At 36.0% G+C, this 25,523-nt stretch overlaps 1 protein-coding gene and 1 non-coding gene across 5 annotated transcripts in view; both read left to right on the forward strand.

Annotated features, from left to right (window-relative positions):
* Positions 1 to 16,650, forward strand: part of GPBP1 (GC-rich promoter binding protein 1) — an 86,923-nt gene extending 70,273 nt beyond the window's left edge. For 3 of the 4 annotated variants that reach the window (XM_069492829.1, XM_069492830.1, XM_069492831.1), the window contains 6 exons: positions 767 to 951; positions 1,516 to 1,656; positions 3,039 to 3,206; positions 3,702 to 3,889; positions 10,372 to 10,474; positions 14,590 to 16,650. In XM_069492829.1, coding sequence (XP_069348930.1) covers positions 767 to 951; positions 1,516 to 1,656; positions 3,039 to 3,206; positions 3,702 to 3,889; positions 10,372 to 10,474; positions 14,590 to 14,748 — 944 coding nt within the window. In that variant the 3' untranslated portion in view covers positions 14,749 to 16,650. The remainder of the gene's footprint in view (positions 1 to 766; positions 952 to 1,515; positions 1,657 to 3,038; positions 3,207 to 3,701; positions 3,890 to 10,371; positions 10,475 to 14,589) is intronic. The other variant, XM_069492828.1, reaches the window with a different exon arrangement.
* Positions 11,351 to 11,515, forward strand: LOC138398562 (U1 spliceosomal RNA). Its single transcript, XR_011236034.1, has one exon. It is a non-coding gene; the product is annotated as a U1 spliceosomal RNA (small nuclear RNA).
* Positions 16,651 to 25,523: the final 8,873 nt, after the last annotated feature.

Consider the following 25,523-nt stretch of genomic DNA (forward strand, 5'->3'; position numbering starts at 1 on the left):
CATACTTCACTGCATTAATTGTGAATATGTGGGTGTGTAACCTCTGTTTGATTATACATACACATTGATTAAACTCTAGGAATACTGTTTCATATTTTTAGCATCTACAGTGGTCTTGAGAAAAGCCTGCCTTTAGCAATTATTATTCTTAATACTATCTTCAGAAGCCGGGAATAAGTTGGTTGGTTTGCATTCACACAATTCCTTGAAAGTAGATAAACGGTCAGTAAATATGTGAATGAATTGGTATTGTGAAAATAGAATTCTCTTCTAGTCATAACATAGATATTTAGAAATAGAGGGGATGTAGTTTCTTACTGGTAATAACACGAATCAAGTAAAAGTAATGAAAAGAAACTAAAAATTTTAATTCTCTTTTCAAATAGGGAAGGTGAAAATAGAACAGTATTTTATATTCTAAGTATTGAGTTATTAGGATGAACTTTGCAATTTTTTAATAAGTTAATGAAAAGTATGTTAGAATGTGATTAATCTTGGTTTTGTCAACATACTGGGCTACTATCTAGCAGAATTCATCTATATTACTAGACATTGTGCAATTTTTGCTATATTCTGTGGGATTATGTTTTAGCTGTATTTCTTAAACTGGAATATAGTTTGTGCTTATTTAGCTTAATTATTTTACCCAGGAGGCAGCTGTTATTTTTTAAAATATAATCATGGTTTGGAATATACTATTCATTTGGTAGTTACATGCTGAAATTTGAAATTGTGTTTGACTCCTGCTCGTGCTTTATTTATGCAGAATATCCTCCGAATCCTAAATCTAGAGCTCCAAGGATGCTGGTCATTAAGAAAGGTAATACAAAAGACTTACAGCTATCTGGATTCCCAGTAGTGGGAAATCTTCAGTCACAGCCAGTTAAGAACGGAACTGGTCCAAGTGTTTATAAAGGTTTAGTCCCTAAACCTGCTGCTCCACCTACAAAAGTAAGTTCTACATTGTTACAAATCCAAGTTTTGAGTTGATGTCTATTTATTTTGAGGAAAAAGTGTTAAAAGTTTACTCCAAAGTGTGGGAATATTCATAGGGTATTTACTTATAGGTGGAAAGAATTGGCCAATTGTGAGCTTTGTGTGGGAGGTGTGTGTTTGTCCATGTGTGTGTTTTCTTGTTTTAGTAGTAAATGAAATGTGTCATAAGATTTTTGTTTTGATAGATGCACTTGTGATATATTTGCTTAATGATAATATTTAATGCTGTTCACCTAGTGCTCAGTTTTAGGTTTTTGAAATGCTTGACTATTTTTTTTATTAAGTGAAAGAAACCTAACTTTAGGTTTATAAAGGTTTGAAAAAAATTACTATTTAGTAGAGATTTTTATCTGAATTCTAAGCTTTGATTTTATTTGTAATAAAAGGGACAGAGAACCATGTTGGAATGATGTAATGAGCCAAATGTAGCCATTTTTGTTTTATACCATTCACTTTGTTTTCCTCTGTCTTCTATAATCTGTTTTTGGCAGCCCTTAATGTTCATGTGTTTTTCTTTAGCCTACACAGTGGAAAAGCCAAACTAAAGAAAATAAAGCTGGGACTTCTTTCCCTCATGAGTCTACATATGGTGTTGGCAACTTTAATGCTTTTAAATCAACTGCCAAGAATTTTAGTCCATCACCAAATTCAGTGAAAGAGGTATGTCATTAAAAATTATTCTGGAGGAATATAATTATGGTAACTTATAAATTCATTAAATGAATACATTAAAATATGAGATATTTTAGTTCCTTCAGAAAACTTGCCTCAGATACTTCCCTCTATTTGCTAGCTATTTTGCACATAGAGAAAGTAGGAATTAATTTTAAAAATTTTAAATGAAAATTTCCAGTCTTACTGCAGAGTATGGAAAACAATATGTTGAAGCCCCCATATATCCATCAATCAGAAAAATATTTTTTAAGAAAAGAATTATTGGCCGGGCGTGGTGTCTCATGCCTGTAATCCTGGCATTCTGGGAGGCCAAGGTGGGAGGATTGCTTGAGGTCAGGAGTTTGAGACCAGCCTGAGCAAGAACGACGCCCCGTCTCTACTAAAAATAGAAAAAATTAGCTGAGCATGGTGGCACTCGCCTGTAGTCCCAGCTACTTGGGAGGCTGAGACAAGAAGATTGCGTGAGCCCAGGAGTTTGAGGTTGCTGTGAGCTAGGCTGAGGCCACGGCAGTGTAGCTGGGGTAATACAGTAAGACTGTGTCTTTTAAAAAAAAAAAAAAATTATTTTGAAAATTGTAATTTTATTTGATATTTATGATAGAGTTAAGTTGTAGGATGGAACCTTGACTGATAACAAGCATTTGTATGATCATCTTTTGGGAGTGACAGACATTTTATTAGTGTTAACACTGAGGCAGGACAGAAGAAAAAGAGAAAAAGGTACATAATTATAATATGCAGACATTAATGCCAGCAGTTAAGCATTATTATAGTTTATTTCCATGGGTAAAAACCTCTATGACATACAATTCTAACATTCTATTTTCTGTTATATTCCACTGTCCAAACAAAACTCCACAGAACCAAAAACAAAAGGACTGCGGTTAATATGCATTTTCCTCCTCACCTCACTGCCCTCTCGTAAAAAATTTTCCCTAGTGAAATACAATCTGATAAACCGTATGTGTATACGTGTGTAAATAATTATAAAATAGATCTTGTTGGAGCTATTATTCAAACCCTAGAACTGTTTGGAACACAGTTTGAAAAACTGCTCTTTTATGTATTATAGAAATGTTTACAATCACAGATGCATTTATAAAATATTATCCAGACTTCTAATTTAGAATCATAGTTCTGAGTATCATTGACTTCATTGTTTCTGTGGTAAGAATATTCTTCTGTTGACTCATTCAATAGGAAAGAAAATATATAGGGATGGAAAAAACTAGATTTTGAATTAGGACCATAAGAATCAGTTTTGTATTGTGAATAAAGGTAAAATAGGAAGCTGTGGTAGTTGTGAACTTTATATTGACATTAATTTCCTGGCTACATACTTACCAGCATTTTTTAATTTCTTCTAGTGTAATCGCTCAAATTCCTCTTCACCTGTTGACAAACTTAATCAGCAGCCTCGTCTAACCAAACTGACACGAATGCGCACTGATAAGAAGAGTGAATTTTTGAAAGCGTTGAAAAGGGACAGAGTAGAAGAGGAACATGAAGATGAAAGCCATGCGGGCTCAGAGAAGGTAATCGAATTTGTAGTTATGCTTGGTTTGACATTGTTATGTCATTAAAATATTTGAGTAAATAATTAGGACAATGGAATAAACTCTAATCATATTTTCATCTACCTGGAAAGAAAGCTAGGTAACCATTTGCATAAATAATGACTTCCTTTCTAAAGTAAATTTCTCTCATTCTTAAGTTCCTGTGCAGAAATACATGTAAAAAATTATTTATATCTTTTTTCGTTTGTTTGTTTCCCCCGTCTTGCCTGCCTTCCTACTTTTGGTTTTGCCTTTGCTGAACAGATGTGAATACTTAGGGCCAGAAAGCTTTGGGTATCCTTCCCAGCTTAGCCGTCCATTTGTAAATTCTAAATTCCTAAATGTCTCCTAAATTTAATAAGTATTACATTTATGTATTCTAAATGGAAATACAGCCAAGATCTATTAAAGTTTTTTAATAACTGTATTCTTTAGAATTTATTCTTCTTTTTTTTTTAATTCCCTAAAAATCAGGATGACGACTCATTTAATTTACATAACAGCAATAGCTCTCACCAAGAAAGGGATATAAACCGGAACTTTGATGAAAATGAAATTCCACAAGAGAATGGCAATGCCTCGGTGATTTCCCAACAGATTATTCGGTCTTCAACCTTCCCACAAACTGATGTTCTTTCAAGTTCACTTGAGGCAGAACACAGGCTAGTATTTACTTTTACTTTTTCTTTTGGCATTTTCTTTACTCAGGATTTTGCTTACAGAGTTCTTACGTAATTTAATTCTTAAACAGGTTTATCAAGATACAGTTTATACACCATAAATTTCACCTGTTTTAAGTGTATAGGTGAATGGCATATTCAGACTTGTGCAAATGTCGTCATAATCTAATTTTAGAACATTTTTATCACCCTAGAAAGAAGCTCGATGCCCATTTGCATCTACTCATTTGCACTATGCCCTAGACAACCACTAATCTACTTTCTGTTTCTATAGATTTGCCTTTTATAGCTATTTCATGTATGTGGAATAATATATATGTTTAGCTTCTTTCGCTAAGCATAACATTTTCAGGGATTGTTTGCATTGTAGCACATTTCAGTACTTTTTGTTCCTTTTTTATTGCTGAAGGGTGTACTGTATGGCTGTACCACTTAACTGTTAATCAGTTGATGGATATCAGTTGTTTCCACTTTTTGACTATTGTGCATAATGGTGCTATGAACATTCATACATGTGCAAGTTCTTGTGTGACATGTTTTTATTTCTGTTGAGTAGATACTAGGAGTTGAATTGCTGGGAAATAGGATAACCTTGGGTTTAACATTTTGAGAAACTGCCAAACTATTTTCCAAAATGAGTGCCCTATTTTACCTCCTCATCAGCAATATAGGTTTTAGTATCTCCATATTCTCAATAATACTTGGTGCTATCTGTCTTTGATTATAGTCATTCTGGTGGGTATGGAGTGTAGTATCTTTTTGTGGCTTTTAGTATGCATTTCCCTAATGACTAACAGTATTGAATATCTTTTTACGTACTTATTGGCTGGTTATTATCTTTAGGAGAAATACCTACTAAATACTTTTCCCGTTTTTACACATGATCTTTAAGGGTAAGAAGCGATTACTTTGCCCATTTTTACATTACATTCGTTTATTAAGTTGTAAGAGTTCTTTATATATTTTGTGTATAAGCCTGTTACCATATATATGATTTGCAGATATCTTCTCCCATTCTGTGAGTTTTTTCACTTTCTCAGTGATTCCTTTTGAAGGGCAAAAACTTTTAATTTTGTTGAAGTCCAGGTTATCAATTCTTTTCCTTATGTTGCTTATGCAGGTTTTCTGTATGATGTGAGGTAGGAGTCTAAATTCATCTTTCCCCTCATGGATAGCCAGTTGTCCCAATGTATGATTTATTTTGTATTATAAACTCTCAAGAGCACTTCTGCTTCTATCAGTATAGTCTTAAACATTTTAAGTATAGTAACCTGTTAAGGGGTTTAGTCTCAGAATTGAAGAGCATTCAAATCTAGAAGGTACTTTTAGTTAAGAGCAGATGTTTTGCAGAAATGACTTACCCTTACTGTGGTCTTTTAATAACAAAACCACATGGTTGAGCATCAATACATAAAGGATTTGTGGAATGCTGCTCAATTCCCTTTTAATTACTAAAGGATTAAAACTACTAAAGCAAAGAAGAAAGTTAATTTATATACTTCTGTTGTCACGTATTGTTCTGTAATTGCTTTGTATAAACGGAATTGTTTTGCCACTAAAAATTCTTATATATGTTAGGAGTAGGCTTAATGTGGACTGATACTTATTAGTGGCCCAGTTGATTGACTTTTTTTTGCCGGTTCTCCTAGAATCTCATTTAATTCTAAGACAGTGGGAAACTGTGTTACACCTCCTTTTGAATAAGTTTCGTGGAATTTATTTATAATTTCAGCCTTTATTTTCATTATGAATCTAAGTTCCATGTGACCAGAAATGTCCATTTTGTTGTCTGCTGTGTCTAGCACCTAGAATCGAGCTTTGACATATTACTGTGTTTAAATTTGTTAAATGAATGAGTAAAATAAAAGTTGTATTTTCCTACCTACTTTGTAAAACTTTTATATGTATATTAAGTAGTCACATCGGTTGAATTTAACAATCAGGTGCCAGTAATACAGTTCTCAAGGATAATTCTTTTGTTCAGATGTTAAGCTAAAATATTAATCAGGCACATATATTGTCAGTTTTATTGTCGAATGTCAATGACTTTATCTCAGGGTGTTGAGATTAGCCTCAACATCAAAGGGATAGTTGTCATCTTGTTTAAGCAAGGACCAGATGAATTAGTGGAAATGAGTGCCATGCGACTGCAAACTAGTACAACCTTTGTGGATAGCAATATGGAGATACCTCAAAGAGATACAAGTAGAACTACCATTTGATCCAGCAATCCCATTACTGGGCATCTACCCAAAGGAACAAAAGACATTCTATATAAAAGACACCTGCACTAGAATGTTGATAGCAACACAATTCACAATCGCAAAAATGTGGAAACAACTCAAGTGCCCATCATTACATGAGTGGATTAATAAAATGTGGTATATGTATACCCTGGAGTTCTACTCAGCCTCAAAAAACAATGGTGATCTAGCACCTCTTGTATTATCCTGGATAGAGCTGGAGCCCATTCTGCTAAGTGAGTATCCCAAGAATGGAAAAACGAACACCACATGTACTCACCATCAAATTGGTATTAACTAATCAAGACTTAAGTGCACATATAGTAGTAACATTCATCGGGGAGGGGGGAGGAGGAGATGGGTATATACACATTTAATCGATGCGGTGTGCACTGTCTGGGGGATGGACATGCTTGAAGCTCTGACTCAGGTGGGGCAAGGACAATATACGTAACCTAAACATTTGTACCCCAGTAATATGTTGAAATAAAAAATAATTAAAAAAAAAAAGGGAAATGAAGAAATGAGTGCCAGAGAAATTCAAGGGTATTTGGGGATAGAGATCATTATGGCTTGGGTACCAGTCAGAAAGTTTTAATTGGGACCTAAATTAAATCTTAAAGAAAAGGTGAGACATTAAGGGGGTAAAGGTATTGGATAGTCATTCTGAAAGAAAAAGGGATGCGAAGGATTGTTCTGCATTGAGTAGACACCTAGTTTGTTTTAGGTGTAGTGAGTGCATTATCTGGACAGGAGTGGAGAATTTACTTGATGGAGTTAAAGATGGTGTTTAAAAGGCAGAGCCTTAGAGATCTGTTCAAGCTCCATCATTGTATCAGATGAAGAATTAAACCTGGTTTGTGACAGAGTAGAAACTGTGACCCAGATCTTCTGATTTCTAATACTGTGCTTTTTCTATACTAAGGATTTTGAATTTGTGAATATGGTATAAACAAAGTTAAGGAGTTATTCTTTAGAAAGTGAGAAGCCATTGTGAATATTTATCAAAGGGTGGTAATTGTGAAAGCCATATCAGGATGATTTGGTAATAGTTTGAAGTGAGAGTGAGAAGAAATTATTTAAATGAAAAGGCAAAGTACATATGTGTGCTAAAGTAATATAGCCATACTTTGCTTAGTGACAGGGATACCTTCTGAGAAATGCATCATTAGGTGATTCCATTGTATGAACATCAGAGTGTACGTACACTCTGAGCTGGTATAGCCTACTGTATACCTAGGCTGTGTGGTATATAGCCTGTTGCTTCTAGGCTGGCTACAAAGCTGTATGACATGTTACTGTAGTGAATATTATAGGCAGTTGTAACACAATGGTAAGTATTTTTGTATCTAAACATACGTGAATGTTAAAAAGTACAACGTGAATGTTAAAAAGTACAGTAGCATTATGGTATTAATATAATCTTGGGATTATATGTCATAATGTGCATTTTTGTCTTTGACTGAAATGTACAGCACTTGACTACATTTCTAATTTAGGGGGAAAGGGAAACACACAGGTTGTTTTGAAAGCTATTTCAGAAACAGTTAACAGTTTCTCTGTTACAGCCTGTTTTTCTTGTCTATAACCTCTGGAGAGAAGAGCTGGGAGAGGGGAGAGCAGAAAGTTAGGAATACTTGCCTTTTGTTACATTCCCCTTCATAATAGTTAAAATAATTTTTTTCATCTGCATTATTCAGTTAAGATTTAGTTTTTAAAAGTAAAACAAAGTTTGAGTCTGGCAAAAGCAGTTAGATTGTTCTGTTAGTTTAGATCTGTAGACTCTGGATTAGGCGGCATTGAATGATAAATGTGATGGAAATGGCATTTGAAAGGGAGGCCATCTTGGTTAAGGAGTGGAGACAGTGCATTGAAAAGAAAAGTTAAGTGACTAAAAGGAATGAAAGAAATAATGCTGACTGACATTTTGGTCCAGAGGCAACAGGGTGCTATGCAATACTTACATATTAACATGGGAAGTAGAAAACAAAAATTGTGTTTCCTTCATCAAGTAGTGAGTTGACCCTTGATTCTTCATCTGTCAAATATGGCTATCATGTTAAGTTTTATACAGAGACTCTGAGTACTGATATTCTCTGAGACTCTCTGAAAAGAGGTATAAAAGTCTACAAACAGCTAATGTGTGGTAGGCGTAAGCTGAAAGATGAGTAGGTGTAAATGTAAGGAGCCTTCAAAAAGTTAGTGGAAAAATGGAGTTAAATGATAAAAAATAAGAACTTTATTTGTCAACCTGAACTCCATCGAATTCAAAACGTTTTTGTAAGCAATGGTACCTACCAGTCTGTTGCTAAAGAACTGGGGGTCTGGGAATTTAACCATGTCAATAGTCTTTTTTACGTCATTAACTGAAGAAAAATGGGTACACTTTACAGATTTTTTTAAGATTAGGAAATAAAGTCCAAAGGAGCCAAATCAGGACTGTGGACTATAAGGTGAATGCCTAATGATTTCCCATCAAAACTTGCAAAATTGCCCTTGTTTGATGAGGGGAATGCGTAAGAGCATTGTCATGGTGGAGAAGGATGCTCTGGTGAAGTTTTTCTGGATGTTTTCTGTTAAAGCTGTGGCTAACTTTCTGAAAACACTCTCGTAATAAGCTCATGCTATCATTCTTTGGCCCTCCAGAAAGTCAACAAACAAAACTCTTTGTGCATCCCCCAAAACCCAATGACCTTTGCTCTTGACCAGTTTGCTTTTTCTGTTACCACTTCTGACTCTTTGTAATCATTGCTTTGATTTTGCTTTGTCTTCAGGAATGTACTGGTAAAGCAGTGTTTTATCTTCTGTTACATTTCTTCAAAGAAATATTTTAGGATTTGATACCATTTGTTTAAAATTTCCATTGAAAGCTCTGTTCTTGTCTGCAGCTGATCTGGGTGCAATGATTTTGGGAAAATTTGCTCAACTTTTTCAGTCAGAATTGTGTAAATTAAACCAGTTGAAATGTCTGTCGTGTTGGCTATTGTTTCTGCTGTTAATTGTCAGTCCTCTTCAATTAGGGGCATGGACAAGATGCATTTTTTACTTGTAAATTGATGTGGATGGTCTGCTGCTGTGGGCTTCCATCTTCAACATAATCTCATCCCTTCTTAAAACAAGTTATCCATTTGTAAGGTGATTTCTTTGGGGGATTGTCCCCATAAACTTTTCATAAAATATTAGTGGTTTCACCCTTCTTCTACCCAAGTTTAACATAAATTTGATGTTTGGTCTTGCTTGAATTTTAGCAGAATTCATGTCACTCTGATAGGGGTTCTTTCAAACTAATGTCTTATCCTTCTTAATTCCTCAGACTATATCCTGTTTAAACATGTTACAACACCACAAGTTTATTTTGGCACACACAAAAAATTTTAAATCCATGCACAGTGTTTTCATAATACGCATTTTCCCTGAACTTTTTGGACACCCCTTGTAGGAATCACAGAAATATTTAGGAGTTCCCGTTTAAAAAAAAAAAAAAAAAAAAAAGTCAGACGAATACAAGATACGTAGCCGTATAAGGAGAAACTTTGAAATCATCAACTCAAATGTGGTAGCTATTGCTATAGTGTTCATGTTTACCTAACTAGAGAAAAATAGTTAATTCCTTGTCAGTCTTCTCTTAGCTCTTTTTGCCTAAGATGGAAGTATTATCTTTAAAAATTAGAAGGAAAAGTCATTTTTCTGTTGCTGTAGAACATAGTGCCTCTATGAATTGAACACAAATTGAATGATGTGTTGAGGATGACTATTGGCATGCCCATAAGAGGCAATATCAATAAAGAATAAATTATATAAGATACAAGATAGGGTAAGCAATCCCAAGGTAGAAAACCTAATGAGTAGCCAAAAATATGTTGGATTATGGTTGGAGAAAAAGGGGAAGGGTATTGATGTTACTTTAGTACAGGAATTTAGCAAATTTTGTTCAGTCTCCTCTATTGCAGGTTTGTAGTCTACAGAGTCTTTGACACCAAAGAAAAGACAGTTAAGTAGTTCATTCTTATTTTATTCTCAAAGTTTTTTGGACTTAAACTTTCTATTCATTTTCAGAAAGAGATATTCAAAACATTAAATACAAAAAATCTTTTTGATGTATCTTGGGGACTTTTGTATAATGGATCCTGGATTATGTTTTCTTGTATGTAAAAGAAATGGAATTGTCCTATTCAGAGGAAGCTCTAGATTAAATTTAATTTCCTTCCTCCTCCTTTTCAGATTGTTGAAGGAGATGGGCTGGCAGGAAGACAGTGAAAATGATGAAACATGTGCTCCCTTAACTGAGGATGAAATGAGAGAATTCCAAGTTATTAGTGAACAGGTAAGAAAATGTGAATCATACAAGTTCATTTTTAAAATTGCCCATCCTTAATTAGAAAAACACAATGTGTAAGTAAGCATTTGGTTAGGGGGAGCGGTTTAAACAGTTTGATTTAGCAATTTATAATTTCACACTGTAACCCCCCCCAAACCTTTTATCCTTTTCTTTGCCCAAGAATATTTCATATTCTAAAATATCTTAATATCTTGTTTTATGTCTCTCTAGTTTTCTTTTCTTTTTCTTTTTTTCTTTCTTTCTTCCTTTTTTTTTTTTTTTTTTTTTGAGATATGGTCTTGCTCTGTGTCACCCTGACTAGAGTGCTAGAGTGCAATGGCATCATCATAGCTCACTGCAACCTCAAACTCCTGGGCTCAAGCCCGCCTCCTGCCTCAGCCTCCTGAGTAGCTGGGACTACAGGTGTGTGCCACCAAGCCTGGCTAATTTTTCTGTTTTTTATTAAGATGAGGTCTCATTCTTGTTCAGGCTGGTCTTGAGCTCTTGACTTCAAGCAATCCTCTGACATCGACCTTCTAAATGCTGGGATTACAGGCGTGAGCCCACCATACCAGGCCCTAGTTTTCTTTTTGAAAGAGTATTAGGAAACGTTTGATAAAGCATCGGGAAGTTGAGATGTTTTTCCAAATCCATTATAGATTTTTTTTTAATAGGTCTCGTCATGCAGAGCCCATTTTCTATATGGAGATATTATCATTGATATGTTTTGAATGTAATCTTTGAGGAAATTAGTCATGCTAACTTTATAATATAATCGACTTGGACTTGATCTTAATTTTAAATTTTTTGGAGAGTAAATTTAATATATTGTGCCTTCCCTCCCACTGCACTTTGAAAAATTACATTTAAAAACACAGAACAATACTTATCTGGTAGGGGAGATACCATGATTATGAAGGGTGGCTTTCCCACAGTGAGGCTTATCCATTGCACCCTGGATGTGCTCACCCCTGCAATTTCCCGAAATGTGGGAAACTTGACTGCATAATTTATGGTAGTGGGGGACTGTATTTGTGTTTTCCCCTGAACAAAAAATGCACATAAATATATTAAAAAAATAAACAAACAAACAAACAAACAAAACCCCAGAAAATTTACCCCCTTAACCCTTTTTAGGTACAGTTTAGTGGCATTAGGTACATTCACATTGTTCTGCAACTATCACCCCAACCCATCTCCAGAACCTTTTCATCTTCCCAAACTGAAACTCCATATTCCATTAAACAATAATTCTCTATTCCCTTTTCTCCCTAACCCCTGGAAACCACTGTTCTGCTTTTTGTCTCTTTGAACTTGCCACTGTGCCTGGCTGGAAAGTCTTTAATGAAAGGTCACGATAACAGACTCTGTGTCCTAGTTTGCTCGTTTGCTCAGGAGAATCCCCATTTATGCTGTTATCTTGTTGTAGTTAATAATAGGAAATGTTTACTTTGATTTTCAAAGTGCCCTAGTTTGAATGATAAATCACATGACCTCTCTATGTAAGTAACATTGCTTGAACTCTTAATGCCTTCTAGGTATTGTGCTAAGTGCATTTTTGAAGCTTTTAGATGAAGTAGGTACTATTGTTAGTGTTGCTCTGTACATGACGAAGCTGAGACTCATAGAGTAATTTTCTGTAGGTCATACAGTTTATAAGTAGTGGAGCTGGCCTTTGAGGCCAGGTCTGGCTGCTTTTATAGCCTGTGCCTTTAACCATGACATAGGGTTAGAAAGATTAATTGGAGTCACATTATGAAGGACTTTGAATGCCATGTCAGGAGTGTGGATTGTTTTCTACAATAGGTCCTTTGGAAGTTTTGTTGGGGATGTGAACAGTCACTCTTGTACGCAAGGAAGTGCAGTGTGTACAGTGTGTACATTGGAAGTGTAATTTGTTAGAGTAGCACCAGAGTGATCAGTTGGGAATAATTTACAGTAATAATTAGAGGAGGAATAAATGAGAGCCTAAACTAGGGAAATGACAGTAAAAATGGTCTTGTGGTGAGAGTAGGAGATTTGAAATAGAACCAGCAGGATTTTGAAATTCCAACCTGTGAATTGATGATAGTATTGTTATTATAAACAGGAATATGGAAGGAGGAGCTGGTTTTAGGAGGCTTAAAAAAAAAACAAAACATTTTAGGTTAGATATTCTCAGGGGTCAAGGCATATAGAGAAATCAGGGATAGGGACTTAGATTTGGTTTTTATCAAGATTGTCCACAGCTGATTTCAAGCTGTGGCAAGATTAGGTGGCATTGGTTGATACATCATGTGAGGCAAGAATAGAGCTTTGAGGAATGGGATAGGTGGGTGTACCTTTAAAAGAGGAACCCAGGTGTATTTCTAAGCATCCCTGTGGCCAAGAACATTGGAGGTGGATGTGTGGCTTTTGTTTTTCTCAGTAAAGATGGTGAGGTCATTTGTTCAAAGTAAAGGCAAGTAGCATTGTTGACTTAGAAAAGCAAGATAGAAAAGAAAATCTGCTATGGAAAATAGAGAATTAAATAGGGGAGGAAAAAAGGGATAGTGAGAGCAAAGAATCTAGAGTTTGTTCTTTCTAGTTATAAAGATACCTAACAATCGGTTATTAGCTTGATGGGCATGGCTCTTCAGGTTTGGACCTTTCCAAATTATTTGTAATCTTAATCATTAAACAACCCCCTCTAGAATACGAAACCTATAGACAGTTTCAAATACCAAATTATTGGCCGGGCACGGTGGCTCATGCCTGTAATCCTAGCACTCTGGGAGGCCGAGGCGGGTGGATCGCTCGAGGTCAGGAGTTCGAGACCAGCCTGAGCAAGAGCGAGACCCCGTCTCTACTAAAAATAGAAAGAAATTATCTGGACAACTAAAAATATATATAGAAAAAAGAAATTAGCCAGGCATGGTGGCGCATGCCTGTAGTCCCAGCTACTCGGGAGGCTGAGGCAGTAGGATCGCTTAAGCCCAGGAGTTTGAGGTTGCTGTGAGCGAGGCTGATGCCACGGCACTCACTCTAGCCAGGGCAACAAAGTGACACTCTGTCTCAAAAAAAAAAAAAAAAATCACCAACTTATTTAGCTGGATTCGGTCTTATAGAAGATTGCATTTAGAGATTTTCATGAAAATTACCAGAATCTCATGTTTTTCATGGAAGAAATTCAAAAGGCCTGAGTTAATAGTGTGTTAACATTATTAATTTTATTTTATTTTGTATCTTTAAATGTTTTTATTTTGGCCCAACCATCTTTTTTCCCCTCTGATATGTGATCATTTAACCCAATTCTTATTTATTACCCTACTAACTTTTTTTTTTTACAAGCCCAAATCTTTTGTTATTAGATTCAATACCACATAAAAGTAAATTTCAATACATACAATCAGAACAAATACAACCTGGGGGGGAAAAATCACAAAACCATGTTACATTGTTCATTGAAAGCACGTTTACAGGAGATTAATATAGAGAATCCTTATTACACTTGCCGCTTTTACTCATTCTGCAATCAAAACAAAAAGTTATGAAAACAATAGTGGTCTCCATGCTAAGTGCTCTCCTACTAACTTTTTAGTTCTCATATTTTTTCCAGTATCTTTATCTCTGTGATTAAGCAAAGAGCTGCCTTATTCTACTTATTCTGCAGAATATGAATTAAGCAGGTTGTGGAGTGTGTTAATTTAGGTCAGAATATTACAAATAATAGCTGTTGTGTAAGGGTTGCTGATTATATTCTGGGTGGCATCTGAAGGTATTTATTATAATTTTCACTTAAGGAAATGAAAATGTGGAAAGGCTTTGTGCATTATTGAGTGTGATAGTTACAATTCATATGTACCCTGTCTGGATCTAAAATCTGTGCTTTTTCCACTATATTATGCACACTAAATTTTTTTAAACTGCTTTGATTTATTATGGATGAATGATGGATGAATATTACGGAATATTTTGTTAGATTGGATCCATTACCTGTATCTGTCTAAATAGCTTATTTTTCAAAAATGATATTACCTGTGGGATTTTTAGGGTAGGGTATAATTTTATTTATTACATTCATGGTTATATTTAATTATAGTATTTTTAATAGGTAAGTAACTCTTGAGGGTAATTTATTTATTTTGTTTTTGATATTTTAGTTACAGAAGAATGGTCTGAGAAAAAATGGTATTTTGAAAAATGGTCTGATCTGTGACTTCAAGTTTGGACCCTGGAAAAACAGCACTTTCAAACCCACAATTGAGAATGATGACACAGAGACAAGTAGCAGTGACACATCAGATGACGACGATGTGTGAAGGATTTCCTAACAGCTTTAGAAATTTTAGTGTGATACATCTCTCATACAGTTTGGGGTGAATTGTAAAAATGAAGAACTATAATTTATGTAGTGAAATACCCCATTAGAAGATGATTTTTTTGGGGGACTTCAATATGAAGAAAACCAAGAATGTTGTGTTGGGCTGTGTTGAACATTATTTCTCTGTAAATGAATGTTGTAGAAATGAGGACTTTGGTTGATCCAACATTGACTTTCTTCATCACTGCAGCATTTCTCTGACTAGCAATGTGATGGTGTAACAAATGAGATTTTCTCATTTAATAATAAAAAATTGTGTAATGTTTTGCAAAGCTTCTGTCTTAAAATGTCCAGGTCTTAAGAAAAAAGGCAGCTTACACTGTTTTGCTTGCAGAGTCATATCTTTTTCGTACAATGGAAATCCTCAAGTCCACTTTGTGTGCCCCTCCAACCCTCCCCCAAAGAAACAAACAAAAAGGAAAATGTAGCATGTTGGCTAAAGCTGGAGCAAAGTGCACTAAAACATTAATTTCCTGAACTCAACTGTTGTACTAGTCACCTTTTAAAATATAAATTGCTCTTCAGCCATTTGTAGTGCAGTAAATGTTACAGGAAAGACTTGCCACATTTTCTTCCAAATTTTAAGAGGTGATTTTCAAGAGCTTTATTTGAGTATGTTGTCAGACCAGGATTTTCAGAGTTGATGGAAAAGAGTCTTGTGGGAAAACTTATTTTGATAAATTATTACACATGCAGAAAAACTGATCACAGTGACTGGATCTGTCCACAACATGGAAAATAAACTGGATTTTCAGAATGTTGTTGTTCTCTGTAGTGTTCAAGGTATTGGTCTCTAAACACAAACATGCGCTAAACATACTTTATTCACTTATATAAACAAAGTTATACTTTACAAAAGTTATAGTTTATTAAAGACGGTGATTGCTTTCTGAGGTTAGAAAAAGAAAGCTTGGCTTTTTCATTATCAAATGCGCAAGGTTATTAAATGAATGTTAAGGAACTGTATTTTCATTTGCACATTAATTTTAGAATCATTTCTGTTTTGCTTCTGACTGGAAGAGTATTTTGGCTCTTTGTATTTTGATTTTTCTGGTTTTGTTTACACTCATTTTGCTTATAATTCTCCCCTGCAACCCCATTTTTAAATATATTCTATTTGTAAAGAGCACAATCTTAGAACAAAAACATTTGAAGTTTTATGTCAGATCTAATCTGAAGTTTGTTATTTTCAAAACTGTATTTTCTCAGAAGGCTGCAGTAGTTTTGCTGTTTCGTCAGTGCCCTGCCCAGACTTCTCAGTTTTCACCAGAAGCTATGTATTTTTGTTCTCACCGAGACTGGTAGTGATGGGGAAATTAAAACAAAAACAGCACACGTGTACACCCCCACACAACTTGAGGATGAGTTAAGATGATAACAGAAAGTATTATATATTTCAAGTTAACTTTTAAAATAGGCTCATATAATTTGCCACAATTCAGTCTGATCAGCTAAAGTTAAATGTAGCATTAGCCACAAGAGAACCTAAAACACACTTTGATAGAGCTGTATCACATATTGAATGTCTTTGAGACTCCTAGGTTGTACGATATTTGGTTAATAGATTAATGAAGTTTATCAGATGCAAACTGTATTTGCTAAAATAATCTAAAAGGGACCTGAGAAATGTGGTTTACATTTAAAATCTACCTTATTGTGTATTTCTACTTTCAGAAAAAATTCTGTAATTTTTGTTTTCTGGCATCTTCTTTCTTATATTCAGACAACTCTTTCTGCCTTAATTGCCATTTACTCTGTTTACTGATGTTTACGGTGCTTTCGTGCATTGTGATACAGAATGTGTTTACTAGTTTATTCTTTATAAATACGTTATAGTACAGCGAAATGATTATTTTACGGATTAAGTGATGACATTAACAAATTTGGTTCCTGAGGGGAGCCATAGATGTGTAATTTAAGAGAACTGTTAAAGTTTTGCATACTTTTAACTTGGTGTTTAATGAGAAGCTGATAATGAGTTTGGACCATGTTGTTTGAAAGGGAACCCACAAGCACAGATTCTAGTTAAATTGTAGGTCTAGCGTGGAATTTCTATACTCAGCTAGGTTGTGGAGGTCTGAAAAAAATAATTTTGGCTGCTTCAAACTAATTTTTGTGGCAAGTTGTTTTTTTAAAAACCACTTTATTGAGGTGTAAATTGACATAAACAACATGTAAAGCATACAATTTAATGTTTTAACTGACAAAATCACAACCAAAATAGTGAACGTGGCTCACACTTCCACATACCTCACCATTTCCTGGTGCTCCCTTTGTAAATTTCTCCCTCTCACTACTAACTCTCCCCTGCATTTTATTAAATAAAATGCAATTAATGAGCAAAATTCTTAGGGAAATGATAGGGAACACTTAGGGAAGTGTTAGCCCAAAGATAAACAGATTGATTTAATAAAATAAGACAATTAAAATTCAGTATGTTGAAGGAAGCATCTGGTTCATAAAAATTAGTCCTTTTTTATTTGTGCTTATGTGTACTGTTAGAATATGGTTTAATATAAACATTCATATTTTAAGTTATTTAGGAATATGTTAAGTGACTTTTTTTTTGACCAAAGAAAGAATAACCCCTAATCTGATACTATATTCTGTTTGCATGCTCCATAATCTCTTACAAACTTTCATTAGAGTTATTAAGGTGTGCTTTATTAGCATCTAGGTAACTAGAGTAGAAAAAAGCACACACTTGTGAAAATTTTCTATTAATATAAAGCAAGGTTTTTATTTTGGCTTACACAATAAAATTAGGGATGTAAAAGCTAAGGCTTTTTTTTTTTTTTTTTTTTTTAAACTAGTTCTGAATTCAGAGCTAGGGATTTTTTTCCCCCTCCCTCCTTCCCTCCTCTACTCTGAAGGAACAGCTAGGGCTTTTAAGTATTAGAATATCACTAATTGAGAGCTGGGTATTTTGACTTTTTCTTTTGGATAGCTACATGTTTCATAAGGTTTTAATAGTTATTTAGCTGTTGGGAAGGGGATGTACAGGGCATTTCCAGCAATTGCAGAATCCATAAAAGCTTTCAGATGCTGCAGAGAAGCTTTGATTATTTTTTGCTTTTAATATTTCCTTTAGGCAGGGCTGAATACTAGGTCTTAACAAAAATGATGGGGTTCCAAGGAGAGTTGGGATTGTTTTCATATATAATTATGGGACATGCGGACCTGAAAAATGTGTAGTTTAGGACTTGGGAGTGTGTAGCATTTACTTAGTTTATAAAAGTTTGTAATTGTGAATTTTTATTTGTGTAGTTAATTGCTGACATTTATTTTATCCTTTAAATTCATGCCACCTACACTTGTTTTGTAGAAATAATCTGGTACAATAATGAAGTTATAATGCATTATATCATTTGATATGGTTGATGGACACAGCTGTAGCACGTTCAGTGTAGCAGTGTCCTAACTCTGGCAGTATGTGAGCATGTGTAGTGGTGGTTCCCAGAGTTACCTGCACACTGGTATCATTGGGGAGCTTAAAAAAAATACCAATGCCTGTGTCAGCCCCCAGAGATTGTGATTTAGATTGGCCTGTGGCCAGGGCTTTAGAATCCACCCCCCAGTAATTCTAGTGTATTGACATGAAGTGTGATGGAGGTAGTTTGAAACCGAGCGTTGCCCCTTAATTAGCTGTGACCTTAATCCAGATATGTAACCTGTGCAGACATTATTCCATAGTATTATTGTGAGGATGAAAAGAATCACGAAAAGTACCTGGTATAAATCCTGGCTTATAGTAGGTATTCCATAAATTTTAGCTGTCGTTTTAGAACTAGTAACACCATGTTATTCATCAGGTGCCCCTTTAGCACCTGTTTTTAAAATTACATGTTAAATAGGCAGGTACTTTTCTGATCGGTCATAAATGATGTGAAGCATCTGTTTGAGTTCTCACAGTGAATTAACAACTGTTTCATCTCTGCTTCATTTATTTGCCATTGACATTATGCTCAGTTAGGGCCTAAGCTTGACCATTTGATTTTATTCAACCTTTAAAATGAGATTGACCAGTTTTCTGAAATTTAATCATTGAACTTTAATGGTAAGTCATGGTGTGAACTAATTACAAGGATGGGCTTCTGTGCTTTCGAACCTTTAAAAATAGAATTTCCTTTGTTAGTTGTATTTCATGCTTTTTATGGAAATACGGTAGATGAGCAGAATTCTAAGCTGAGGTTTGATATGCTACCTCCAATTTCTCCAAAGATTTTTCCTCATTTTCTGGAATGCTAAAGATGAGCAAAGATAATGGGCTAGAGAACTGTGACAAGAGGGAGGTAACTCTTGCTTTACTTCAGGTACTTACCCCTTTTTTAATGGATACTTGATAGCCTAAAAAAAAGTCACTAGGTCTAGGTGACATTGACACATTGAGAAAATTAGACTGTAGGTGTCAGCTTTTGTGGAAGAGGTTTATGATTCTGTTTTCTCAATGGAGAATGTATTTTGTCATATTATTAATGCCATTTTAATGTGGGGTTTTCTTTAACGGTTGGAGAGAAGAGAAAACTAGCAATTGATTAACCCAATGGAATTTCCCTTCAATTAATCCGAATACTGTAATAAGGTTAAATTGCTTTATGAGAAGTTGACTAGGTAAGATGAAAAGTATTCATTTTATTTGGAGTTAGTATTTTCTCCCTCGAGTCTGGACTTAATGTCCTGACAATGTTTAGCTTTTTAAAAATTATTTTGGTTTATTGAGTAGTAGAGTGGGTTATTTGGCAGAATAGCTAAAGCCTGTGTACTGAGAAGTGAGTCTAGGAAATTCCTCTGTCCCCAAATAGAGGCATAGAGTCCCCATGCCATCTATTAAAATGTCTGCAGTTCCTTTTTTTGGAGATTATTTTCTAAATTGGTTGTTGGCAAGCTTTTTCTGTAAAGGGCCAGATAGTAAATATTTTAGACCATGTGATCCCTTTTGTAACAACTCAACTATACCCTTACTGCACCAAGGCAGCCATAGACAATAAACAAGTGACACATCTGTGTTCCAATACAACTGGGCAGCTAGGGGCAGTAGTTTGCTAGTCCATGTTCTAAATCTTAAAAACCAGGCCTTTGGAAACTTAAGGAAAGTGAAAATTGGGTTGTGGTATTTGATCTTTACACCATTACTTGTATGATTTTTCAATCTTGCTAAATGCTTTTTTAAAAAATTTTTCTCGTTTGTAAAATGTGATTGTAATATTGTATCCACACAAGGTAAAATATACTGCATCCTGAATCCTGAAAAGGAATGCAGATTTGTCAGTGCAATACAAATAGAGACTTTATTGAGAAAATGGGAAAACTTCAGTGAAAGATGGAGACAGTTTTATAAGGACAGACTGCTGCTCTTTCTCCAAAAATGAAGCAATTTTCTTTCTTGCGTTATTCTGCCGGCGTTCTCTACTTTGAGTATTTATAAAGATAAAAAACTTTGTCTTTTTTTTTCAATTGGATTGTGCCAGCAATAATAAGGACCATTTATTTAATTTTTTAATTTTTTTTGAGAGAGCCTTGCTCTGTTGCCTGGGCTAGAGTGCCGTGGCATCAGCCTAGCTCACAGTAATCTCAAACTCGTGGGCTGAAGCAATCCTCCTTCCTGAGCTTTGAGTAGCTAGGATTATAGGTGTGAGCCACCATGCCTGGCCAAGGACCATTAAAGGAGGAGACTTTGCATGCCTTTGGTGGAAATTATAGCTTATTTTTCTCTTAACGTGGGAAGGTTCTTGGCAAAGACTATGTCATCCGTTGTTATGAACATGAATTGAGAACCAGAGGCACCTACAAGCAACAGGAAATAATCAAATAGAACAAGAATGTTGAAACAAATGAGGGTCCAAGGTTTGGTATTGGAAGTTGCTATGCTTAAGGCACCAGGGTTTCCAGAATTTTAGTGCCTATCTTTGAAGTTGGGTGGATGCTGATGAGACATAATAGTTCAGCAGAAAGCTGTAGGTGATGAAGTTAGCATCTTATCAGTAGCACACGTTTCAGGCTAACAGAACTAGGCATGGGAAAGAGGACAGTATTGACATTTTTCCTGGGGTGGGGATGAGGGAAAGATCTCTATGTCTACTGTGGTGGAAAGACATGAAATCAGTGTATTGGACCTGAAGCCCAGGCATTGGAGATAAGAAACAGCTTCCTCAGCCAGTGAAGCCACAAAATGATGCAGTTAAGCCACTTCAGAAGTACTTCATGGGGTCTAAATCTAGAAAAGAATAACAACTTGCTGCAAGGACTGAGAACCCTACCACACATAGCTAGAAGCAGGGCTAAAAAGTCTAACTGGCTCCAAAGCTCAAATAGCCTGGTCTATCCAAATGACAAGAAGGTATCTGATCCAGTGTGAAAAGTAAGTGGAGAGAGAAAGCCTCCACTAGTTTACATTTAAATGTGATCAGTGACTTTGGTAGGAAATATTTCTTGTAACTGCAACTTGCCAAATTAAAACAGTGAAGTCAGTAAAATGAAGGCATGTTAGGCCAGGCCCTGTGCTTAGGTTACAAAGAATAAAGATAACCCTTATGCTGAAATTGATCGCAGCCTTGTAAGATAGACTATTGCAAATGAGTTTTCAAGTATATGCAGTGTACAGAGCACAAGGTAGAGTAGGACGATTCAGGGAAAGCTTTTCAGAGGATGTCATAGTTGGGTTTTAATGAATGATTATTAGCTTGGTGCAAAAGTAATTGCGGTTTTAGACCATGAATTTTAAATCATAACTAGGCTCAAACACATCTTTATTAATCAAAATAGGAACCATTACAATCAACACATTTTTGCCAACAAGAAATAGGTTTGTTTATTTCTGTAGGGTAAAAATCTGCTTTGGAATTCGATGAACTCTTGCAAAGCATTTTCTGCATCCTGCTGGTTGTGGAAGCGTTTTTCCCTGCAAAAACTTTTTGAGATGCTTGAAGAAGTGGTGGTTGGCAAGAGGCTAGGAGAATATGGCAGATGAAGCAAAACTTCATAGTCCAATTTGTTCAACTTTTGAAGTGTCATGGAGAAGAATTGGGCCCTTTCTGTTGACCAATGCCAGCTGCAGACGTTGAGTTTTCGGTGCATCTCATTGCTGAGCATGCTTCTCAGATGTAATGGTTTCGCCAGGATTCAGAAAGCTGTGGTGGATCAGATCAGCAGCAGACCACCAAACAGTGACAGTGACCTTTTTTTGGTGCAAGTTTGGCTTTGGGAAGTGCTTTGGAGCTTCTCGGTCCAACTATTGAGCTGGTCATGGCCGGTTGTCGTATAAAATCCACTTTTTGTGGCACATCACAATCTGATTGAGAAATGATTTGTTGTTGGATACAAGAAGAGAAAGTGACACTTAAGAATGATTTTTAAAAATTTTCTGTCAGTTCATGAGGCACCCACTTACCGAGATTTTTCATCTTTCTAATTTGCTTCAAATGAGAAATGACCATAGAACGATCGACCTTGAGTTCTTTGGCAACTTCTCGTGTGGTTGTAAGAGGATCAGCTTCGATGATTGCTCTCAATTGGTCATTGTCAGCTTCCCATGGCCTGCCACTGCGCTCCTCATCTTGAAGGCTCTCATCTCCTTTTCAGGACTTCTTGAACCACCACTGCATTGTCCTTAGCCGTTCTGAGCTAAATGAGTTGATGTTGTATCTGCTGCTTTACGACCCATTTTGAACACGAATAAGAAAATTTGCTTTTTGTCTAGCATCATTTCCATAGTCTAAAATAAATATGAAATGAACAGCAAGTAATAAGTCATTAGCAAAAAAAAAAAAAGCCTGAGAAATGTACATTAAAATGATGCATAACATAACCACATTTACTTAAGAATGTATTCCAATATCAAATGGGAAATTTCAACAATGCTAAAACTGCAATTACTTTTGCACCAACCTAATATTAAGGCACATAAAGGGAAATTTTAGGCAAAGGTCTTCAAAGGACATATTCAAAGGGATAATTCCAAAAATGCTCTGAGCAATGGCAGCATCACTAGAATCATTTACATGTTGACTGAATACCTCTATGTACCTGGTACTTATGTTGAGTGATATTAGTAAGTGCAGAACCCACCGATGTAACTACTCTGAAGGTAGCAGTAGTCATTCATTTGGATGGTCCAGTTTCAGTGTGTTAAATAAAAATCATGTTTGTTATATAAGATGTGACAGTGAAAAAATTCTAAAGTAACACTCGTTTGCCTTGAGATTTAGCTATATTCATTTGGTGTATGAGTGTTCTGCTGGAATTGCAGGTGCTAACTTTGACAAATTTTCAAGCTGTTCTTTTTGACTTGGAGATAATTATGAAGAAAGGTTAGATCATCGTAGTATATTTCTCAATGCAGGCTGGGTTCCACTTTACAGATGTTTGTCTTGCTGAACCTCATTAGCACAGCATCCTTGGGTCTCAAAAGATCCAGTGACCAATTGACTTGAGGATTCTGGGCCAGATTTCTGGTCAGGCTTTTTTGAGTAAAAGGTAGATGTGTGTGCAGGGGTCCCCAAAACATAAGGCAAGTAGACAGCAGGAAGGAAACCTGTCTTCCAGTATATGAAGGACTGTTAGCAAGAGAGGAATGAACTCGGTAGTTTTTGTGTAATTTTGGTTAAGTTACCTGGCTTGTATGTGCCTCAGGTTCAAGGTGTAAAATGGGATACATTTGGAGCTATCCCAGTAATTGCTGGAAAGACTAAAAAAAAGAAAAAAATGTATGTAAAGCTGTTAATGAGAGTTTGGCACCTAGTCAGTGCTCAGCAATAGCAGCTTTTTTGTTTGGCTTTTTTCTGTGTAGCTCCATTAATAAGAAATCTATCATTAAAATCATACATTAAGTAAATGTTATGTTGCATTGATGAACACTATTTTTATGTTTATCAAGAAGTCTTTTTTTTTTTTTTTTTTTTTTTTTTGAGACAGAGTCTCACTCTGTTGCCCAGGCTAGAGTGAGTGCCGTGGCGTCAGCCTAGCTCACAGCAACCTCAAACTCCTGAGCTCAAGCGATCCTCCTGTCTCAGCCTCCCGAGTAGCTGGGACTACAGGCATGCACCACCATGCCCGGCTAATTTTTTCTATATATATTTTTAGCTGTCCATATAATTTCTTTCTATTTTTAGTAGAGATGGGGTCTCGCTCTTGCTCAGGCTGGTCTCGAACTCCTGAGCTCAAACGATCCGCCCACCTCGGCCTCCCAGAGTGCTAGGATTACAGGCGTGAGTCACCGCGCCCGGCCATCAAGAAGTCTTAAACATATTTTCCACTGATCTTTGCATCAACTGCTGGGTGTGATTGAAAGGATTATTCCTGTCCAGGCGGGCTGGCTCCCACCTGTCATCCTAGCACTCTGGGAGGCCGAGGCAGGAGGATCGCTTGAGGTCAGGAGTTCGAGAGTTTGAGACCAGCCTGAGCAAGAGCGAGAACCCATCTCTACTAAAAATAGAAAAAAATTAGCTCGGTGTGGTGGCGTGCACCTGTAGTCCCAGCTACTCAGGAGGCTGAAGCAGGAGGAACCGTTGAACCCAGGAGTTTGAGGTTTCTGTGAGCTAGGCTGACGCCACAGCACTCTAGCCTGGGCAACAGGGCAAGACTCTGTCTCACAAACAAAAATAAAAACGGATTATTCTCATTTTTTTACAAATTGAAACTCAAGGAGGTTAGTCATTTGCTCAAAATCACCCTGCAAGTATGTGAGTGCACTGGAACTTGAATGAGGTCTTCTAATTTCCTAATTCAGTGTTTGTCATAGTCAGTTTGGGCTGCCATAACAAATTCCATAACCTGTGTGGCTTATAAACAACAGAAATTTATTTCTCACAGTTCTGAAGGCTGGGAAGTCCCAAGATCAAGATGCCAGCAGATTTAGTATCTGGTGAGTACCTGCCTCATGGTTCATAGACCACCATGTTTTTGCTGTGTCCTCACGTAGTGAAAGGGTGACAGCAGCTCACTGAGGTCTGTTTTATAAGGGCGTTAATCCCGGTCGTGAGGCCTCTGCTCTCATGAAAAGGCCCCAAGACCCGACATCCAAATGCCATCACGTTAGGCATGTTAATTTTGGGTGGACACATTCAGTCTACAGCAATGTTCTTTTCCCCATATCAGACTTACCTACAGGAAGCAACTAGGGCTGATCCAAGGATGTTAGCGAGGGATGCAGATTACAGCTCACTGAATGAAAAAGTCTTTCTACCAGAGTTTCTTAAACAATGGTTTGCTTAGGAGAGAATGAGTAGTGGTAGTATTGGAGCAAGAGCTGGGTGACCAATTTTCACAGATGTTGTGAAGGATCTTGCATTTTGGAAAATCTCGACTTAGATGACTATAATGGCCCTTTTGATTTAGGTTTTATGGTCTTAAGTAGATGAAATTTGTTAACTTAGACTTTAAAATTGTCATTTGTTATTGTGACTCATCAAAAAGTCCTAAGTCACGTAAGCTGTTTCTCCCTTAAATGTTCTGGTGTGATTTATTTGCTTCATGCTTTCTAACTAGGAAAATATGAGTAAGATGACCTGGAATAGTTAGTTTTAAGTGTATGTCCCATTGTATCACACAGAATATTAAAAAGATATGTATTCAAGTTTTGATATTTAATAAAATTAATAATTTTTACTCTTTGATACAGAACATTCTTAAGTAAAGCTGGCATTTTGTCTGTTTACTATTAAGTACCTGGAAGTGAAGAAATGCAATGATTGCTAGTACTCTTTGGTGTTACTACCT

This window comes from Eulemur rufifrons, chromosome 17 (assembly GCF_041146395.1).
Source record: "Eulemur rufifrons isolate Redbay chromosome 17, OSU_ERuf_1, whole genome shotgun sequence".
Taxonomy (NCBI): Eukaryota; Metazoa; Chordata; class Mammalia; order Primates; family Lemuridae; genus Eulemur; species Eulemur rufifrons.